The sequence below is a fragment of the Temnothorax nylanderi genome, unplaced genomic scaffold (assembly GCF_030848795.1).
Source record: "Temnothorax nylanderi isolate EJ_2023f unplaced genomic scaffold, tnyl_v1.0 TNYL_tig0072_pilon, whole genome shotgun sequence".
NCBI lineage: Eukaryota > Metazoa > Arthropoda > Insecta > Hymenoptera > Formicidae > Temnothorax > Temnothorax nylanderi.
The window spans coordinates 675,457-692,995 of record NW_027249134.1 but is presented as its reverse complement, the minus strand read 5'-3'; the positions used below and the strand labels follow the sequence as shown (position 1 = coordinate 692,995).

The 17,539-nt window shown below is 49.3% G+C and overlaps 1 protein-coding gene across 5 annotated transcripts in view; it reads left to right on the top strand.

Moving 5' to 3' along the window:
* LOC139773999 (protein groucho) overlaps nucleotides 1–17,539 on the top strand; it is a 68,927-nt gene that overhangs the window by 29,924 nt on the left and 21,464 nt on the right. For 4 of the 5 annotated variants that reach the window (XM_071708907.1, XM_071708906.1, XM_071708909.1 and 1 more), the window contains exons 5-6: nucleotides 13,174–13,311; nucleotides 16,884–17,163. In XM_071708907.1, coding sequence (XP_071565008.1) covers nucleotides 13,174–13,311; nucleotides 16,884–17,163 — 418 coding nt within the window. The remainder of the gene's footprint in view (nucleotides 1–13,173; nucleotides 13,312–16,883; nucleotides 17,164–17,539) is intronic. The other variant, XM_071708910.1, reaches the window with a different exon arrangement.

Genomic DNA, 17,539 nt, shown 5'->3' with positions numbered 1-17,539 from the left:
TGAATATAGTAATCGTCGATTTTTGGATCGACGTCAAGTGCGCTTGCGAAAGCGCTTAGACGTATCGATGTCTCTTTCCTGCGAATATCATTTTTCTCATCGCTTCCTCTTGGCGCCGGGGCGCCGGTAGGGAATCGAGAATGTTACGTCACGATGGGTATAGTTTGATTTTGACCCGTTTCGTCGTACATCGTCGGCCAATGACCACGCGGTCGCGCGCGTTCCCCACGTTTTTATTTGCAGGAAGCGATGCGTATTGTAAACGCTTTCAGGCATTACTCTCGATTTTACTAACGCTATTACCGGCGATTCCGCAGCTGCACGTACGTGTCGGGGCAGTCGGAAAATTCACGCATGAAAAGTATGGGCGGCCACCACGAGTGATTCGATTTCGTTGTTTTGTTCGATTCGCTGGTTCGCTCCCCCTCGCGCGAGCGTTCCCTCCATCCTCCCTCCCCCCTCCCGGGCGCTTGTCTCCCCCGGTTGTCTCTCCATATCCATCCCATATACAGTACGCTCATTATTCATTTATCGGTTTAACGAGCACGTCCGCGATAAAGCGTCGCGAAATATCGATATCGGATGGTCAATACCCGCTCGGCTCGTTCGGTCCCTTGTTTGGCGCTCGCTCCACCTTTCACTCGGAAAAACAAAAGATCGACCGATCGCGATTTCGCCCGGCGTATCCGAGATCCGAGACGCGTATATATACGCTTTTCACTCGTTATCGAGATAACGACGACAGTCGAGGGAATTGTCGAGCGATTTCGAGATTTGTCGAACAAACGAAACGTTTAACGTTCGTAAAATTGTACGCCACCATATATTTTTTTTATCGAGGGCGTTGAGCGTCGCGTCTGGGGAAAAAAAATACGCGACGCTCGAGGAATCTCGTTGGGCGCTTCATGAATAACTTCTCAAAAGCGTCCGGTAGTTCGTCATCCCTTGCTCGTGAGAGAGAGAGGGAGAGAGAGAGAGAGAGAGTGAGTGACTGCGCGAAATGTGTGCGCGGCCGCCGCTTTTTTTCCCGTTTTTATTGTGTCTGCAGTGCCACTGGTTTGATCGGTCGGGCCGCGCCAGGTGGAGGCGGAGGAGCAGATGGTGATTGAGAGGGAAGCGGGCGAGGCGGGAGGGCGGGGGGGGGACAAGGGAGGTAAAGGGAGAACACGCGCGCGGCGGGGGTGGTCGTGGGTAGAAGGGAGAAAAAAGAGGGCGAGTCCGGGCCGTCGCAACGAGCGGAGGAACGAATGGGACGTTGGTGTCAGGCGGGGGGGAAAGGGGATGGAACAGGGTGCACGCCGGAAGGGGGAAACCCGGGAGCAGCCACCGCCGCCGCCGCCGCCACCGCCACCGCCGTCGGGGGTGGATGGGTGGCGGTCGGGCGGCGGTGGTTGACGGTGGGGACGCGTTGGCGGTGGCTCGGCGTTGGTTCGGGGGGGAGGGGGCGGGAAAAAGCGAAGAGCAAAATTTGCTATCGGAAAAATCGAGCTCTCCACGCCACCGCCGCCGACCTCTCCACACGCTGCGCTCCTCGCTTTTTCTCCCTCGACCTCGCCCAACCACGAGTCGCGATCCCTTCCGACCTCGCCGCCAAACCCCTCCGAGGGCCTCCAGCGAGAGGCGTGTACGTCGCGTCGGTGTGAGTTTGACACGCGTTCGTGTGTGCCGTGCGGCTTGGCGGAGAACGGTTCGCAATATGTGCACAATAAAATATACACAGAAATGTCTACTCTCGCTCGCACTCTCGCGCGTCTACGTCCTCCTTTTCTCGGTGTCGCGAGAGCGCGCATTCGCGGGGAGTACGGGCGTGCGTGTGTACGTGCGCACACGTACAGGTATACGCCGGCCGGGGGTGTGCTTTCAGCGTAGGAATCCGCGATATCGACGGGGGTTATACCCGATACACGTCCTCTCCATGCTCGCGATCTCTCAACACGATAAGTTCTTTCAACCGGCACCGCGGCTCGGATCCTTTTTCTCTTTTCCCTCCGCGCGCACAATACGTGCACCTTTTTCGCCCCACGGATAAGAAGGATGTTGCTCCGAGACGTCGCAATCCGTGGATGGTTTTATCCGCGGCAAATGGGCTTCGCCGGCACACGAGAATGTCGCGCGAATCGAATCACGTCCTTTCTCTCCCGCGAACCGGGGGAAGCTGAGTAACTTACTCGGACTGGTTTGAGTCGGTCCAGAGTGGTCCAGTCTGGACCCGTATCTTATCGGAAACAAAATTTACTTCGCGTATACGATGAGACTTTAGATCTCGACTGTGATTCTCTTCTTCTCTTGCAATACGCTCGACCATAATCGGCGTTAACCAGCTTGTCTACGCGATACGAACGACTCGCGCAGAAATTCGCGCACGTACTCGCGCCGGTAATATCTGAAGCTATCATAGTACAAGCGCGAGTACACGATACGCGACCGCGGGCGGTCATGAATTTTTATCACTCCTCCTTTCTCTCTTTCTCCCGTTTCGTGCTTACGACGGATTCAAGGTTCTCGGAGCTCGAGCGAAACACGAGGAATACGCTTAATTCTCGCGTCTCCAAATGGGCACTTAAATTTCTCGCAGTAAAACCCGCGGCGCTGCGGGAAACAGTCGAGCCGTTAACTCGGGAGGGAGGAAAGGGGTTCAAGAGGTTCGGCCTTTGAGGAAAGGAGAGAGAGAGAAAAGAGATGCTATCGAGATCTCTCGCGGGATTTAAGATCCACGTAGACACTCTCGCGGCCGTTCTCTCTTTCCTCTCTGCAAAGGTAGGGGGGCGTAACTACTTACTACTAGCCCTGATGTCGGTTGGGATCGCTTTTATCACTCGTACATCTTTTACGACTGGTCCCCGCTCTTCTCGCCGCCCTTTCTCTTCTTCTCGCGCCTCTTCGCGTCTTCCGCGGCATGTTTTCCATGCCCTCGCCGTTGTAAGCGCCGTATTTAAACCGCGAGTCGTAAAGTTTGCCCCCGACGCGTGTATATCACGCCGTGTGCAGGTGCAGCGCGATGGGTGGTCGGATGAGAAAGAGACGCGGCAGTTCGCCTCCATTATCATCGTCTCGAGCTTTTAAGAGCCTTATCCTCGAGCCGCTATCTTTATTTAGGCCTCGCCGATGGACGCTGGCTGTGCGCGATAGCCTACGTTTCTCTTATATTGTCGCGCGCTGTGATTGCGCATATCGAAAGACGGTACATCTCTGAAATCCTCGTTTGCCACCGAAGTAAGCTGTAACGAAGTTAAACATGTTTGGTAATCAAACATGTTTGATAATTAAACATGTTTGGCAATTAAACACGTTCGGTATTTACGTGGACGTTCTTGATATCGTGTCCCGGGAGGTACGTGAATGCACGCGAGATAAGAAGTTCCGCTGGCCGACATTAGCTCGTACAAAAGGAGCGTATCAGTGTGCGAATCTAATTTGCGCCCGGGGGTATATAGATTGGCGACGTTACACTGCCTTGCGGGTATGTTTACGTGTTCGTATACTATAGCTGAAGCGGCAGCTCCCGAACTCTCCTCCATCGGCTTTATGCAGCCGAGCCCCCGGCACTTTTATCGACGCTAGGGCGTTAGCATTATGCCAGCTATCAACGAGAGGGTGGAACGGACACCCTCGAGCCCTCTTGTACTTAGGGGTGTCGTTAAGAGATCGCTCCCTTTGCCTGCTTTATTACACTCTACACACACACACACACACACACACACACACACACACAGAGAGAGAGAGAGAGAGAGAGAGAGAGAGAGAGAGAGAGATATATATATATGTATATATTTATATGTGTGTGTGTAAAGTATCACGTTTCTCTCTCTTGCTTTCGCGCCTCGTTCTCAACGAATTAGGATGTCGAAGAAAAAAGAATGATGAGCATCATAAAGTCCGTGATTATTTTCATGCCGTGGCAATTATCCTGCGTAGTATTCCAACCTCAGTAGACGAAATTATTTCTACTGATGAAGATATACATATATATTCGACAAATTTCACCGACTTTAAGGTTTGAATTTCAGATTCGCCTGCTTAGTACACAGGATTCATCTGCTTAGATACACAATGTGCTTTATCTCCGCGTAGTTTATTCATTCACCCCCGTGGTGTTTACGGCGCGACCCGCGTTAAACCACGCGATTTCGGTATCTCTCGTACCTCGTACCGCGGAAAGAGTCAGTCTCGCCGCGGGGGCAGAGGAAGGCATAAAGGAAACTGGCGCGGTTAATCGTCGTATCATATGACTGAGTAATTGAGTCTGCGAATTGCCGGAGGCAAGTTCCTCCTTCCGAGCTCCGCTCGGTCTTCATCTCGCAATTAGCGTTAAGTTAATTGTACTTCCTGCGCGAGCTAACCCCACGGTCGGACGGTCGGGTGGGCGGTGAAGGTGGGACGGAAGGTCTTGTTTTCCCCGGCATTCGCCGTGCTGGAGAATTACGAGGGTCGCCCGGCGACGATAATTTTCTTGGTGTTTCGGTGGGTGTGCCGGGGGCGGTCGTAAAGTCAAGTCGGCAATGCGGATTGCCGCCGACGTCGTCGTTGTCGTTGTCGTCGTCGTCGTCGTCGTCGTCGTCGTCGTCGTCGTTGTCGTTGTTGACGACGCCGTGGCGAATGCATCCGAGGCCCGAGGCGCCCAAGCGTGTCACGGTAGAGAAGTGCCAAGACACTGGCTGGTGGAATGAAGAGGAGAAGCGCGCGCGAGGCAAGGAGGGACTTTTAACGAGGCGTCTTAACGGCGTCCGCAGGGTAGGACGTAGGGCGAGATCCTGCTCGCTTTACGCCGCGACGGATGTCATTCAGTTCCGTTCCCGACTCTGCGTTGATTACCGCAGTCGCGTTTATGTTTCGAGACGAGCGTCGTGTGTATGCGATGGAGGATTGCACGTACGATCCGATTGTAAATAAAATTTTGACAAAGATTTAATTTCGACTTGCGCCTGCATTCTGTATTTGTTCGAGGATAATGCGTTAATCGCAGGAGTCGGGAATCGACTGCCAATGAAGCCGCAATCGTAAAGTCAAAGACATGAATCGGCTGGTTAAATGAACGAAGATACAGCCCGAAATTCGCCTCGTATCAATAATAGCGAGCTGTTAGAGAGGGTACTGTACACATAGCGAGACTCGTACTCGAAAGGGTGGAGAGTAGGAGGTCGGTCGGCCTCGGCGGCTAGTCCGTTAATGTTTAGCGCAATCAGCGATAATGGCGGTCTATGGCGCGTTTAATCAAGGCAGTAGCCCGTTGCGGCTTGCGGTTCGAAAGCGGACTGCCCCTCGGCAGGGTGCAAAGGAAAGGGTCAGCGGTGGCGGAGGGTGGTGAGAGGGAGATGTAGGGAGAGAGAGAGAGTAGTACACTGGCGATAGAGCAGAGAGGATAGGACATATCAGGTGGGCTTAGTGGTCTCTGCCGGCCCCACATCGCTTCGACCAGAGAGTGACCACCGTATATATACGTGCACAGAGCCACACGAATACGTTGCTGCGGTCGGGATTATCAACTGCACCTCGTTCTCGCCTCTCTCTCTCTCTTTTTCTTTCTCTTTCTTGCGGTTTTTTTTACAGGACAAGGTCCGATAAACAAACGCCGAGACGAATATGCGATGACACTCGTGCGAAAAGTTAATCTGAAAAGGCTTAAATATTAAATAGTATGTTACATCGCCTGCTGCGAAATGATTCTCTTACCCCATGATCGCGATAACAATATAATAATCAGCAATCGAAGATTTCCGTTTAAAGAAATCTCATCGCTCGATAACATGCTTCTCGAAACGTTCTTTCGAGACAACTCTTGCCGCAGTCATCCGAGAGTAACGGCTCTCAGCATCCTTTTAACAGCTCGTACATTCCTTTTCACAGTCAAGTCAAGGTTCGCTGCTGTTATTAGCTGTCTACCGACATTATCGTAGCCACGCGTTCGTGTGCGCGTGCGCGTTCGCTCCGAGAGATGGGTGTTCTGCACGTTTAATATCCTGAGTGCCGCTAATTTGTCGACCGTAACCCACTGACACTCGTTGATCGATCGCTCTGCCAAGCCGCTCGGTCGTCGCTACTGCGAGCATCGCGGCAAAAGAGGGTGGAAGCTAAGAAGTCGGATAATTAGATACGCGAGAAGTATAGAGACAGGCTTTTCCCGGACCGCTCGCACGAACCCACCATAAGTTTCCGCATTCTCTGTAAATATTCGTTTTTACGCTACGCAGGGGTAGGGGAGAGTGGCGTTGGTGGTATAAGTGGGTGGGTAAACCACTCTCGCGCGGTTACTTCGTTATTCCGTGAATCGTTGGAGGATCGAGGATCCCTGCGCATCCTCTTCCACGTCTCTAGAACGTGTCTGAAAACGACTCCGGCCACCCGGTAGATCCGTGGTATCGCGCGAGATCACGACACTCTCGAAGAGCAGCAGGGAGCAAGTGAGGAGGGAAACGGGAAGGATGGATGGAAGCTCGAGTGCTGAGACAGCACTCCGACGTTCAAACATCCAAACATCTCGATCTTTCGGGGTCGGGCCGTCTGTGTCGGGTCTCCGCCTGCCGAGTTGCTGCTGCTGCTGCTTCTGCTGCGACTCGAGTACCACTTATCCTTCTCTCCAACCCCCTTCGTCCCTTTCTTCGTTCCATCTCTCGTCGGCCCGGAGATCTCTAACCAGAACTCGAGGTCCTTTCCGTTCTCATCCTCTTCCTCTCTCTCTTCCTGCTCCCCCCTCTCTCTCTCTCTCTCTCCATTTCTCTGGTATCCCGGCATTTCTAGCGCAACGATGTAGCTGGTGACGGCAATACCGACTGCTAGTGACAACAACGACTTCTCTCTCTCTCTCTCTCTCTCGGGTCACACACACGCATACACACATACGTACACATTCTGTAGCATGCTTCGTGTTCACGTTTCACGTACGCCTCGTACATACGAGCTGTGGATGTTCTCCGAATTGCGGCTACTCCAAGTCACCCCTCGCCACCCTCGTTGCGCGACCACGACGAACCCCGAATTGATTGTAGCCTGTTTACCCTCGAACGTTCGCGCACAATGTTCTCCCTCTCGGTCCTTCGCCGTCTCGACGATTGCCCTCTGTTTTCAGAGATTGGCCCGAGCTATGTTCGCAGGACCGTCTCCGTCCTCGAATTTCGTGCACGACAATTCGATCCGCAAAGTGGAATCGTATTTTACGATCTCTGACCAAAATTAAATAAATCTAGTTGTATTAAATCAAAAACTCTTATTGTGAGAAAAATTGAATTCCGTTAAAATTGTACTAGATTTATCACCGCGCGGACAGTTGTTGTTACAATACGTTGAAGCACGATCGAAGCCGGGAACCGCATCATCGCGACAGGCAATTGTGCCCTTCAACTCGCGGTGCAACAACCGCCAACACACTGTACAGCCAACGTATCATCGTCATTCGTAACCCGTTCGTTCCGATAACCCGTTTAACGGCGATTCGAGTTATTCGAGTTGGCGAGTTGGCCATTTTGCGCGACGCCGTGATTTTCTCTCTCTCTCTCTCTCTCACTATTTTTTTTTAAATTCGCGAACGAGATCATGCGTGCCGCATCGCGTTGCAGAGCGGCGTGTGCAACGACGTCGAGAGACGTGCAAAGCGTATAAAATTTCATCGCGGTCTCTCGGGTGCGTCCACCGCGGAAAATTAACCGAATGAAAATGGCGAGCTCCAATATTTATACAAGCAATTTCAGGCGTTGCTACTCCGCGGCCGTTCCGCGACGCGTTCGCTCGCGCGCGCGCGTGTTTGTCATGCGTGACACACGGGGTAATCGTCGCTGGAACGAGCGTTGCGAGCGTTTTTTTCCTCCCTTTTTCATTTTCACCTTGCAATCCGCGCGCATTCTAATCGACTTCGCGATTCGGAGCGCCGATATTTCCGACGAACGCCCTCGCGCGAATATCGCGATCGATATAGCGATATTAACGGATAAATGAAGAAGCAGTTCTCGTTTTGCACTGTATCAAACCTCCGCTGTTACAGCGTTTGACCTATTTGTCAGTTAGCTTCATGCACCGTCGTCGACAATACGGACGCGCGCGATAGACGGAACAAAAGACAGGGCGCATTATCGATTCTTTTCACGTCGTCGCACGACGGAAGGAGACCCCGGTGCTGTTGGATACGCGTTGTCTGGTTTCGTGACGCGATGAAAACTAGCTGACGCGACTCGATTGGACGCGACGCGACGCGACGCGAGACGGAAAATTGATTTAATCTAACTTTCAGGGTAACTGGACAGTGCAACGATTCGAAAACAACAGCGGACACAATGAGTTTTCGGCTCTTCGTATACCTTAACGGACGCTTTATCCATGTCCCGCTTTTCCCTCTTCTACCTACTAATCCACCCACCCGCGCTCGCGCACACACGGTGGTCCAGCGTGTGTACACAGATGCGCGCGCGTACACACGGCCACATCCGGTATTCTCCGCAAGCCGCGGGGTATTGCAATCACGCGGACGTTAGCCGGGCTTTACAGGCCGAGCGAACGAGAACCGCCGCCGGTGTGCAGGGGCTTACCAGAAACCAGGGAGTTAGCCGAACACGCCAGTTTATTTGCTCGCGCAGCATAATACCACCAAAGTCCGACGAGCAGCCGTTGGTTTACTCGTTAGCGCAAGTAACGGCTTCCGGTTAGTCGGTAGAGGTTGGCGGCGAGCATGGCTTTGTTGCCACAAACTCTATATCCCTCTCTCTCTCTTTCTCTTTTATAATACTGGATGCTGACTCTTCGATTAAACATTTTCCAGCGTAGCACGGAGGATAAAGTTCATCGCGAGACAAAGACGTGTCCCGTGCGTGCGATAAGAGATAAGAGATCGTGCTTCGATATTCAGCGCATAGTATAGAATGCAGTCGGATTCACGGAGGCCTATCTCCTCTCGAGGCAGCTTCGAGTATCGGATTATCGGCAGTATCGGGCCGGGCCGGGCCGGGGTGGTGAAAGAGTATTCAGTTCACGTCACCGTTTTACAGGCGAGGAATTTTATCGACGGCACTCGGGCGCTTTGCATTTTCATGCCGTGAATGTTGCTGCCTGCTTTTAGACGTACGCTATAGTGTTGTTTATATGTATGGGAGAGCGTCTCGAAGAGACGCCTGATTCCTTTTGAGATACACATGTATTCGTAACCGCGTGTCCGGGTGTGTGTGCGAGCGTGCGACACAACGGCGGTATTGCATGTGTATATATATATATATATATATATATATATATATAGAAAGAGAGAGCAGGAGAGAAGGATGGCACTTTGCGAGAGCTTCTTGCGGTTTTCGCGATATTACTGAGCCGGAGCATCTGCGTCTTCCGTTTCAGCGCACGTTGCGACGCCACGTAATGTCATAGAGAACGCGGATATGAAAAAGAAACGGAAAGGAGTATTGAAGATTTTGAGAATTGCACAGACTTGTACATGGTTATTCGCGCGTAATCGCAGTAATCGTTGAAATCTCACGTCGCCCTCGATATTTCGATAGCGGATAACAACGCCCGCTGCAAGTGCTATTTTAAGGAAAAAGCCATTCGCGCTGTGAAAGACTCCGCTCGGAGTAGAGCAATCTTCGTTGGTCCAATTTGGCACGGGAGAGAAAAATTCATTCTCAGGGCGAGATTTTCATCTCTCCCCCGTGTGAAATCCAGGCCAACGAGAACACCGTGGCCAAAACTCGGTTTCTCGTTTCTCTACTTCTGCTATTTCTCTCTCTCTCGCTCACTCATCCTCTCTTTCTCTCCTGGAGTGAGAGAGTAGTAGCGGAGCATCCGAGCCATTCATTATTTTCTTGGTTACCTCTCACCCGGGGAAAACTTCTTGGCAACGCAATTACGTTTGCGACGACTCCACCCCCGTCGTCGTCTCTTCCTCCCTGGAGCTGCTACCATTTCTCGCCCACAATGTCCTCCCCCGTTCTACCACTCGCTTGAAATCTTCTGGTTCTAGTACCGTCGCAAACTGCCGTACAGTACGCCAAGTAGATGGGACTTTACCGCACGTTACGAAACACACTCCCCGTGTTATCCTAGCGAACAATACAAGTACGTTCGAGTTTCATCATGATAATAGCCGTGTCATGCTTAAATGTCAATTATTAAACACGTTTAACGCCACCTGTTATTTCTTTAAGTAAGGGCGGGGAGAGAATAGTTAGTGTGAAACAGTTTTATCAGAAAAATTATATATATATAAATTAACAAAATAATATTATAATAGAAAATCTAATCAACAATCTACAAGTGAATCTACATGTACTACTGAATATTATTTTCATAAAATTCTTTATTCATACTCTCTTTTGAATGTATACGTATGTGTACGCGCACAAAATGTACTTTTAAAATTCCGGTGTTCCATAAAATTGCACGTTCTATATGCCGCATATCGCGCGCCTTTTACACACTGCCTGTAAACCTCCTTGCTCTCATACACGATGTCTCGCGGATATAGCTCGACTCATTTTCGCGTACATTATAATTAGCGGCTTAATAACTAGCACTCGGAGGGCGACGAGTAATTAAAACAGGTCCTCCTCTTTGCGTTCTCTCTTTCATCTTCGTTCCACGTACACATACGTTCACACGTACACAATCGCTCGCGCGCTCTCTCTCTTTCTCTCTCTCTCTTTCTCTCTTTCCTTCCCTTCCTTTTCTGCTCATTCGCCGAGACGCCGAGATGCGCTCGGGGGAAACTTGCCAAGAATTTCAGTGGCCTGGCGATATTTCAATTAGTATCCGAGACTCGTTTAAGCAGCGGTGAAAACGCGTTGACGGAAGCTCACGTTTATATCAACCGCGAGCTCGCCGGGCTTATATTTTCGGGGCGTTTATGAGTTACCCGAGGATGAGCGGCAAAGAGAGGGAACGAAAGGCACGTAGAAACCAGCGGTTTGTTTCCTGTTTCACGACGAATCGGCGGCTTCCGCTTCCGCGTCTCTCGAGCGTGCGAATTCTACGCGTCGGCGGGGAAACGAGCGTCGGAGCCGCCGCTTTGTCGAGGTAATTAAGTGATTTCATTTTCTCGACGAAAGCATTGAAAATGGTCCGCGCTCCGTTCCGTGCGCTGCCTGTTGATTCCGCGATAATTAAATGTAGTTTCGCGCTATGCGATGTTGCCGTGTGAATAATTATGCCGAGTTATCCGGCCTGGCGCGTAGATTTATTATATACGATTATCTAATAATGGTTTAGTACCCTCTCGTCTAGAAAAATTAGTAGATTAGGAAAGAAAATATGAGGAAGAAGTCAAGGAAATTATGACACATGTCGAGATAAGTTGTATATTAAAAATTTAATTTAAGAAAAGTGACGTACCTACTATACCGAAAAAGATCCGATGCCTCAAAGTGACATAAAGAAATATATCTCCAATGTCAAGTATGCCGGAGTAAGTCGGGCCAGAGAGGGCGAAATAACGGCACGAATGCTTGCGCCACTGTAGCAATCTTGCCTGGATTTAATTTAATTCCCGGCAGTCTCTTCCAGCCGGAGGGCGTCGTAAACACCCTCGGTCGGTTATGCCGCACCTGCATCTTCACTCGTTTCCTTCGCGAGGGCGCGTTAAGCTAGCCCTTACCTTTCTTAACGATCCGGAACAAGCCGCCCGAGGGCCTCGGGCGCAGACTACGGCGGCATGGTGTCAGATCGAACACCCTCCCGCCGTAATACGTAGCTTGTCGAGGGGGAAGTATTGAGTGCTTAACGAAATATTCTTTTTTACTGTTCCTCCTTTTTTCTTACATTTTCTTGTAATAGCTTTTTAATTGAGTAAAGGAGAATGATATACAATAGGATAATAAATGAAAAAATTCCGTAAACTGATATTGTTCGAAATTGAACAATTTCTGCACAGTAATTTGTAATAATCACAGCAATTCCCATTGTTTATTTCGCGCATCTAACAACCCTCTTGTGACTTCCCTTCGTCTTAACCGTCTTAACCTTCTAATGGTAATGTTGGATGGTGACCCACGTCTATTTTACAGTTTTTTGTTTTACTGCAATTATTTAAATAAGTCAGATAATAAACTGTATTGTATTTTTTTCACTTAAATAAACAAATGAACAAGTTTTATGTTATTACTTACTTTTTTAACAAAAAAATTTTGGTAGACTATTTATATATTTTCTGAAAAACCACCTCGCCATTAGAGGGTTAACGGTTTAAAGGGTGACAACAAATTTTATGAACACGCGAAACAAAAAATTAAATTCAATCATGTTGTTTATCAATAATTCTCGTTCGTAAAGTCCACAAACTTCTATAGAAGTTTGAGAATATTTGAGTAAGATCCCTTTGTCTCAGCGACAAACTGCTGATTGTTTGATTGATGTAAACGTCACGATTGATAATTTCGAGGTTACTGAGATTTTCGAATAATTTAGAGAAAACATTAGATTCAAAAAAATCGGAACCTTGCGTGGTCATTCATCGTTTCTAATTGCTCGTGCTTGTTTCGCTTTACGTATTGGGTGTTGGAATTAATTTTTTGGTTTTTCTAAGAGATGGCGTAACTAGAATATTCCACGCCGGTGCATACTGTTGCCAACCTTATATAAAAGTCTTGTTATTAAGCTTTAAGAATCAGTAGAAGCCATTTCGTTGAAGTGTGAGTAACACGTTTTTTTGGTGCGTCAAAAATGTCGAGTTTCGAGCCATCGAAACGCAATTTGCGGGAAGCCATGCTTTTTTGCTTTCACCTAAAGAAAAAAGCTGTTGACTGTCATCGTTTGTTGCTGGAAGCTTATGGTGATTATACTCCGACGGTTCAAGCGGTTGAATATTGGTATCGACGATTTAAAATTGGTGATTTTGACTTGGAAGACAAAGAGCGCCCTGGACAGCCAAAAAAGTTCGAAAATGAGAGATTGGAAACATTGTTGGATGAAGATCCATGCCAAACGCTACAAGAATTGGCGGATATATTAGAGGTTGACTTATCAACGTTTTTTTTTTCAATAAACATTAATTTTTATGCAAAGAAACCAAAAAATTAATTCCAACACCCAATATTCATTTGAAAAATTAATGTTTCAATTATAAAAGCCTTCGCAATCTTTATACAAATAATCTCATTCTTTGCTCCGTGCGTGTTGCGTTCCTACTGTACTCGCGAACATATATGATAAATTAGTAATTTGAAAAAGATAATTTTTTATATAAATTATTATTATATTTTTTCTTTTCAGACGGAAATAGCAAAGAGATTGAACGCCATCGTCGTACAGATCCTGCCGTTTCTGTCGCAAGAGCATCAGCAGCAAGTCGCGTCGGCGCTCGACAGAGCCAAACAAGTGACCATGACCGAGCTGAACACTATTATCGGGGTGAGTGCACGCCAATGTTATAGCTTGTTACAAAGATGGATCTTCCGTCGGCGACGCCGCGTCGCGAGTACCTATCGTCGTCGAATCGCGTTCGCGACTCGATCGAATACATAGCGAACCTATTCACGTGCGTCCCAGCGTGAAAAGCATTCGCGGTGGGATGGAGAACCCCTGCGGGCACGCTACGCTGGAAGCCGATGCACGTCCGAGGAATCCAAAAGCGGACGGGACGGATACGATCCTGGCGAATCCCGAATCCTCCTCAATATTGCTCGAGCACTCAATTTCCTCCCTATTAAGCCACCGGCTTCTCCAACCCCCCGTTTCGTTCTCTTCCTCCGTTGCTCCGTTCCGACCCCGTCGTCGTCCGCCTCCTCGAACCCTCGCACCCTTATTCCTCGCCGCATCCGCTCTCACCACCTATATAGCCGGCTCTCTCTCTCTCTCTCTCTCTCTCTCTCTCTCTCTCTCTCTCTCTCTCTCTCTCTCGTTCTCGCTCTCTCGCTCACTGAATCTTATCCCGAGTCTTCCCGCCCGGTTACCCAAGCCGTCGGGGGTAGGTTATAGTGTTACGGTTCACGAGCGCGCCGACTAATCAGCATTCCAGCAACCCCTCCGTCTCCGAGCCTTCCTTCCCACACAGCCCACGGAGAAACTTCCACGGATCTGCGATGTTGTCGGGGGTACGTGCGGCAAATCCTTAGCAGGATTCCGGAATGCCACCCGTCTTAGTTTACTCTCTTCTCTTAAATCCCACCAGCTATGCTGGATAGATCGAATCGAATAAGCCACGACGGATTCGCTGGTCGATTTCGCCGTGGATAGATAAGCCCAGGAAACGTAATCGTTTCGCGGATTATTTCGCATCGCGATATAGATATCGCGGTAGATTAGCTTTTCTCGGAAGAAGCTCCTCTTTCTCCCCCCCCTCTCTCTCTCTCCTTCTATCTCTCTGTTGTATAATAGTTACTCGAGACCGTTGTTGTAAACTCGCTACGAATATACAGACAGCGAACAGGATATCGCAGTTGTAAAGCTTCAAAATGATATTGGCGAATGATATTGGCTTACGCGTCTTCGCGGTAGATACGCTCGCATTTGCATCGATCGCAATTTCCCTTGTGGCGACTGCTTACTTCGGCCAAAAGACGCTTAGAGTGTGTCAACGATACGCAATATAAGAAGGTTAAGACGATCCCCTTTAGATCTCTCGGCCGTAACTTCGCGTCTGGTCGAGTCAGCAAGCGGCAACGGCGACGGTGAAAACTGCTGAGGACGAGTACTTGGCAACCGATGCAGGTGCCGCGAGATGGTTCGCACGAAGATTAAGACGCAGTAACTTCGTATCCGGAAATAAAGAAGAAAGTTAAGACGCTTTAAATCGGAGAAGTCTTCTCCGACCCTCATGACGGTCATAAAAAAGAAGTATCGTCTTTAATTACATCAAGTTTGAAGGACAGAAAATATTCCGAATATTTTATGCGATCTTTTTTAAATTTCGTGAAATTTTTACCACACTCGATGTATCTTCTCGCCCATATTTCCTTACTCGTTAGCAAGAACTTGAAAAACGAAATTCACACCTCTGAACATTTCGTATAATTCGTTCGGGCCGCCGACGTCAAAGCGTCGTTTCTCCCGTTGCTGCGGTATTACGAGGAATCTCGGCACGAGGACGAGAGTGGTTTCCTGGCACTGGTAAGAGAGTAACACTCCGCATAGAAGTCGGATCCGGGTCAGGATTATTATCGCTATCAAGAGTGGAAACTCAGAACGTTTCCTTGGGGCTTCCGACTTCCTCGAAATCATCGGCGACGTTTCGCAGAAATACGGCTTCGTGGAGAGCCGTTTTCCGTCTTTCATCTTTCTTCATTTCTGTCTCTCTCTCTCTCTTTCTCTCTCCTTCTCTCCACTCTTTCTCTATTCCTGTCTCACTTTCTCTTTCTCTTCCAATCTCCATCCCTCCACAGACGCGGCATGGCGCGCAGCACCGGCACGCTTGTACACGTTCCTCTGTTTGTATGTTTTGTGGGTGGCTCTGTTCAGACAGTCGACGCTCGACGCGAGGTTATTATATCGTTAAGCCATTTAATTATCTCGGCAAACTACTCCCCGGAATATATATTCGCCTCAGCCTGCCTTAACGAGTGTACATGGTTACAGGCGGGTGTGGGTGTACTATACTCTCCTCTCGTACTCGCCGGCTGCGCACTATCCTTCCTCCTCTCTCTCTCTCTGTCTTTCTTTCACGTGATTACCTACTCTCCGCCAGTCTCGCCTCCGCACCATGATCCGCGAACCGTTAAAACGGCGTTGAACAGATCCACAATTTGTCTGGCGGCTTGGTCCAACTAACGAGGAAACTACGGGTGAGATACGCTTAAGATTTCCGCGAAACTTTTCGCCGGCGCTCGTTCGCTCGTTCGCTCGTTCGCTCGATGGTAGAACGCGTAAGTCTTTCCACTTGTTTCGCAGCCTTTGATTTACCCGGGCGAGGTCGAACGCGGAGGTTACTCAAACTTGCCGGAGTTTACTCGGCAATTTGTATGCTTTGCTAATGGAAAGTTGCCTCCGTTGACTGTAACGAAGTGTATTTTCGCGTCGGCAGCGGCTGGCGGTGGCTGGCAGTAGCGAGAAGAAGGGAGAAAGAGAGAGAAAGAGAGAGCCGGGGGAGAACACGCGATCGTGACTGGAATTAAGCGGAGCGATTTTTCCAGCGAATTATCGTTGCGTTGCTTTTTGTTTGCCCCCTCACTGTTTCCCTGTCTCCTCTCGCAGAAACGAAATTGTTTGATCAATTATGACGGATGAGAGGGAGAGAGAAAGAGTGAGAGGAGAGGCCGCACCGTGCCGTGCTTTTAAATCCACGCGCGCTTGCTCGCGAACGCGATTTTATTTGCTTATGCATTTGTCCGCGCTGGAAACGTGAGTTCACGTTCGGCAAACAGACTCTCCTAACGAAGCTGCGGCACCGTACACACCACACCACCGTGCTAAACCGATAGCCCGTAAAAATCATTTCCGAACTTCTATTGGGCTTGGCTGCCTCTCTCTCTCTCTTTTTCTCTCTCTCTCTCTTTCTCACTCTCGGTATAGCCGTAGCGGCCACCACGATAATATCGACACGCTATTAAAGTTTTCCCCCATCCCACCTGTCCCGTTCAATTCCAATCTGCCGCGCTCTTAGCGATGATCGCCTCGATTCCCGTACATCGCGTTTTTTCACGTCTTTCGCGGAATAATACCCGCTCGCTTTTATCTGGTAATTACAGCGGAAATACTTGAGAGGCACCGTTACGCGCTCTCGAGCCTGTTAATTGCCTCGCCACTTATTTAATCTAATCTACGGAACTTATCGAGATCCGTGCGATATATTATTCGTGCCGATCCCCGCGTATCTACGTGTGTACGCAAACACGTACCCAAATCTTTCCCGTACCGATGCTTCGCGGAGCGCGTATCGACGAGCAACCGATAGCACCCGATGATACTATATCCCGATCGCGAGATAACAATCGTCAAGTTGCGCAAACGTTGTTATTGACACGCGGAATTTTTGTCGTTGCCTGCAGCAACAGAGGCCCGATCTGCCGAGACTTCTACAACAGATGCATGCCCAACAACTGCCACCGGGTGCGGCGATGGGACCGCATCCGGGTATACCCGGACTTCCTGGGTTGGGCCCGGGCGCGGGTATACCGGTCCCCACCTCGGCATCCGCGGCGCTTCTCGGTTTAGGCCTTCCCCCGGGAGCGGCTGCCACCCCCGGAGGCACAGCCGCGCATCCGTTATCAATGCTGACAAAACCGGAACTTCACCGCGGTCAACCCGACGATCTCAAACCTAACGGAGGTAAGTCATACGAACCTTCTTTTTTTTTTTATCTTTTCGGGCTGTTTAATTCTTCGAGTCTTAAATTTTTTTCGAACATTGAATTCAAGATGTTTAAAATTGACAATATGTGTTTAATAAAATAAAGTCTTCGAAGAAATGAATTCAACGTCAAAAAGTAAAATATTGAACATTTTTATATCTCTCAAATTTTGCGCTACAATGGGAGAAAGCGTCTTCTCGTGATCTTCGGACGAATCTTTTTCTTTCATCAGTCACTCGACACGTGTAAACTCGCGTCTCTCTTGACGAGCGTGTGTAAGGTCAGCGCGCTGATAGAAAAGATTCTATTCTATTCGTGGAAGTCTGTCGGTCCCAATGCTGCAATGCCTCGACT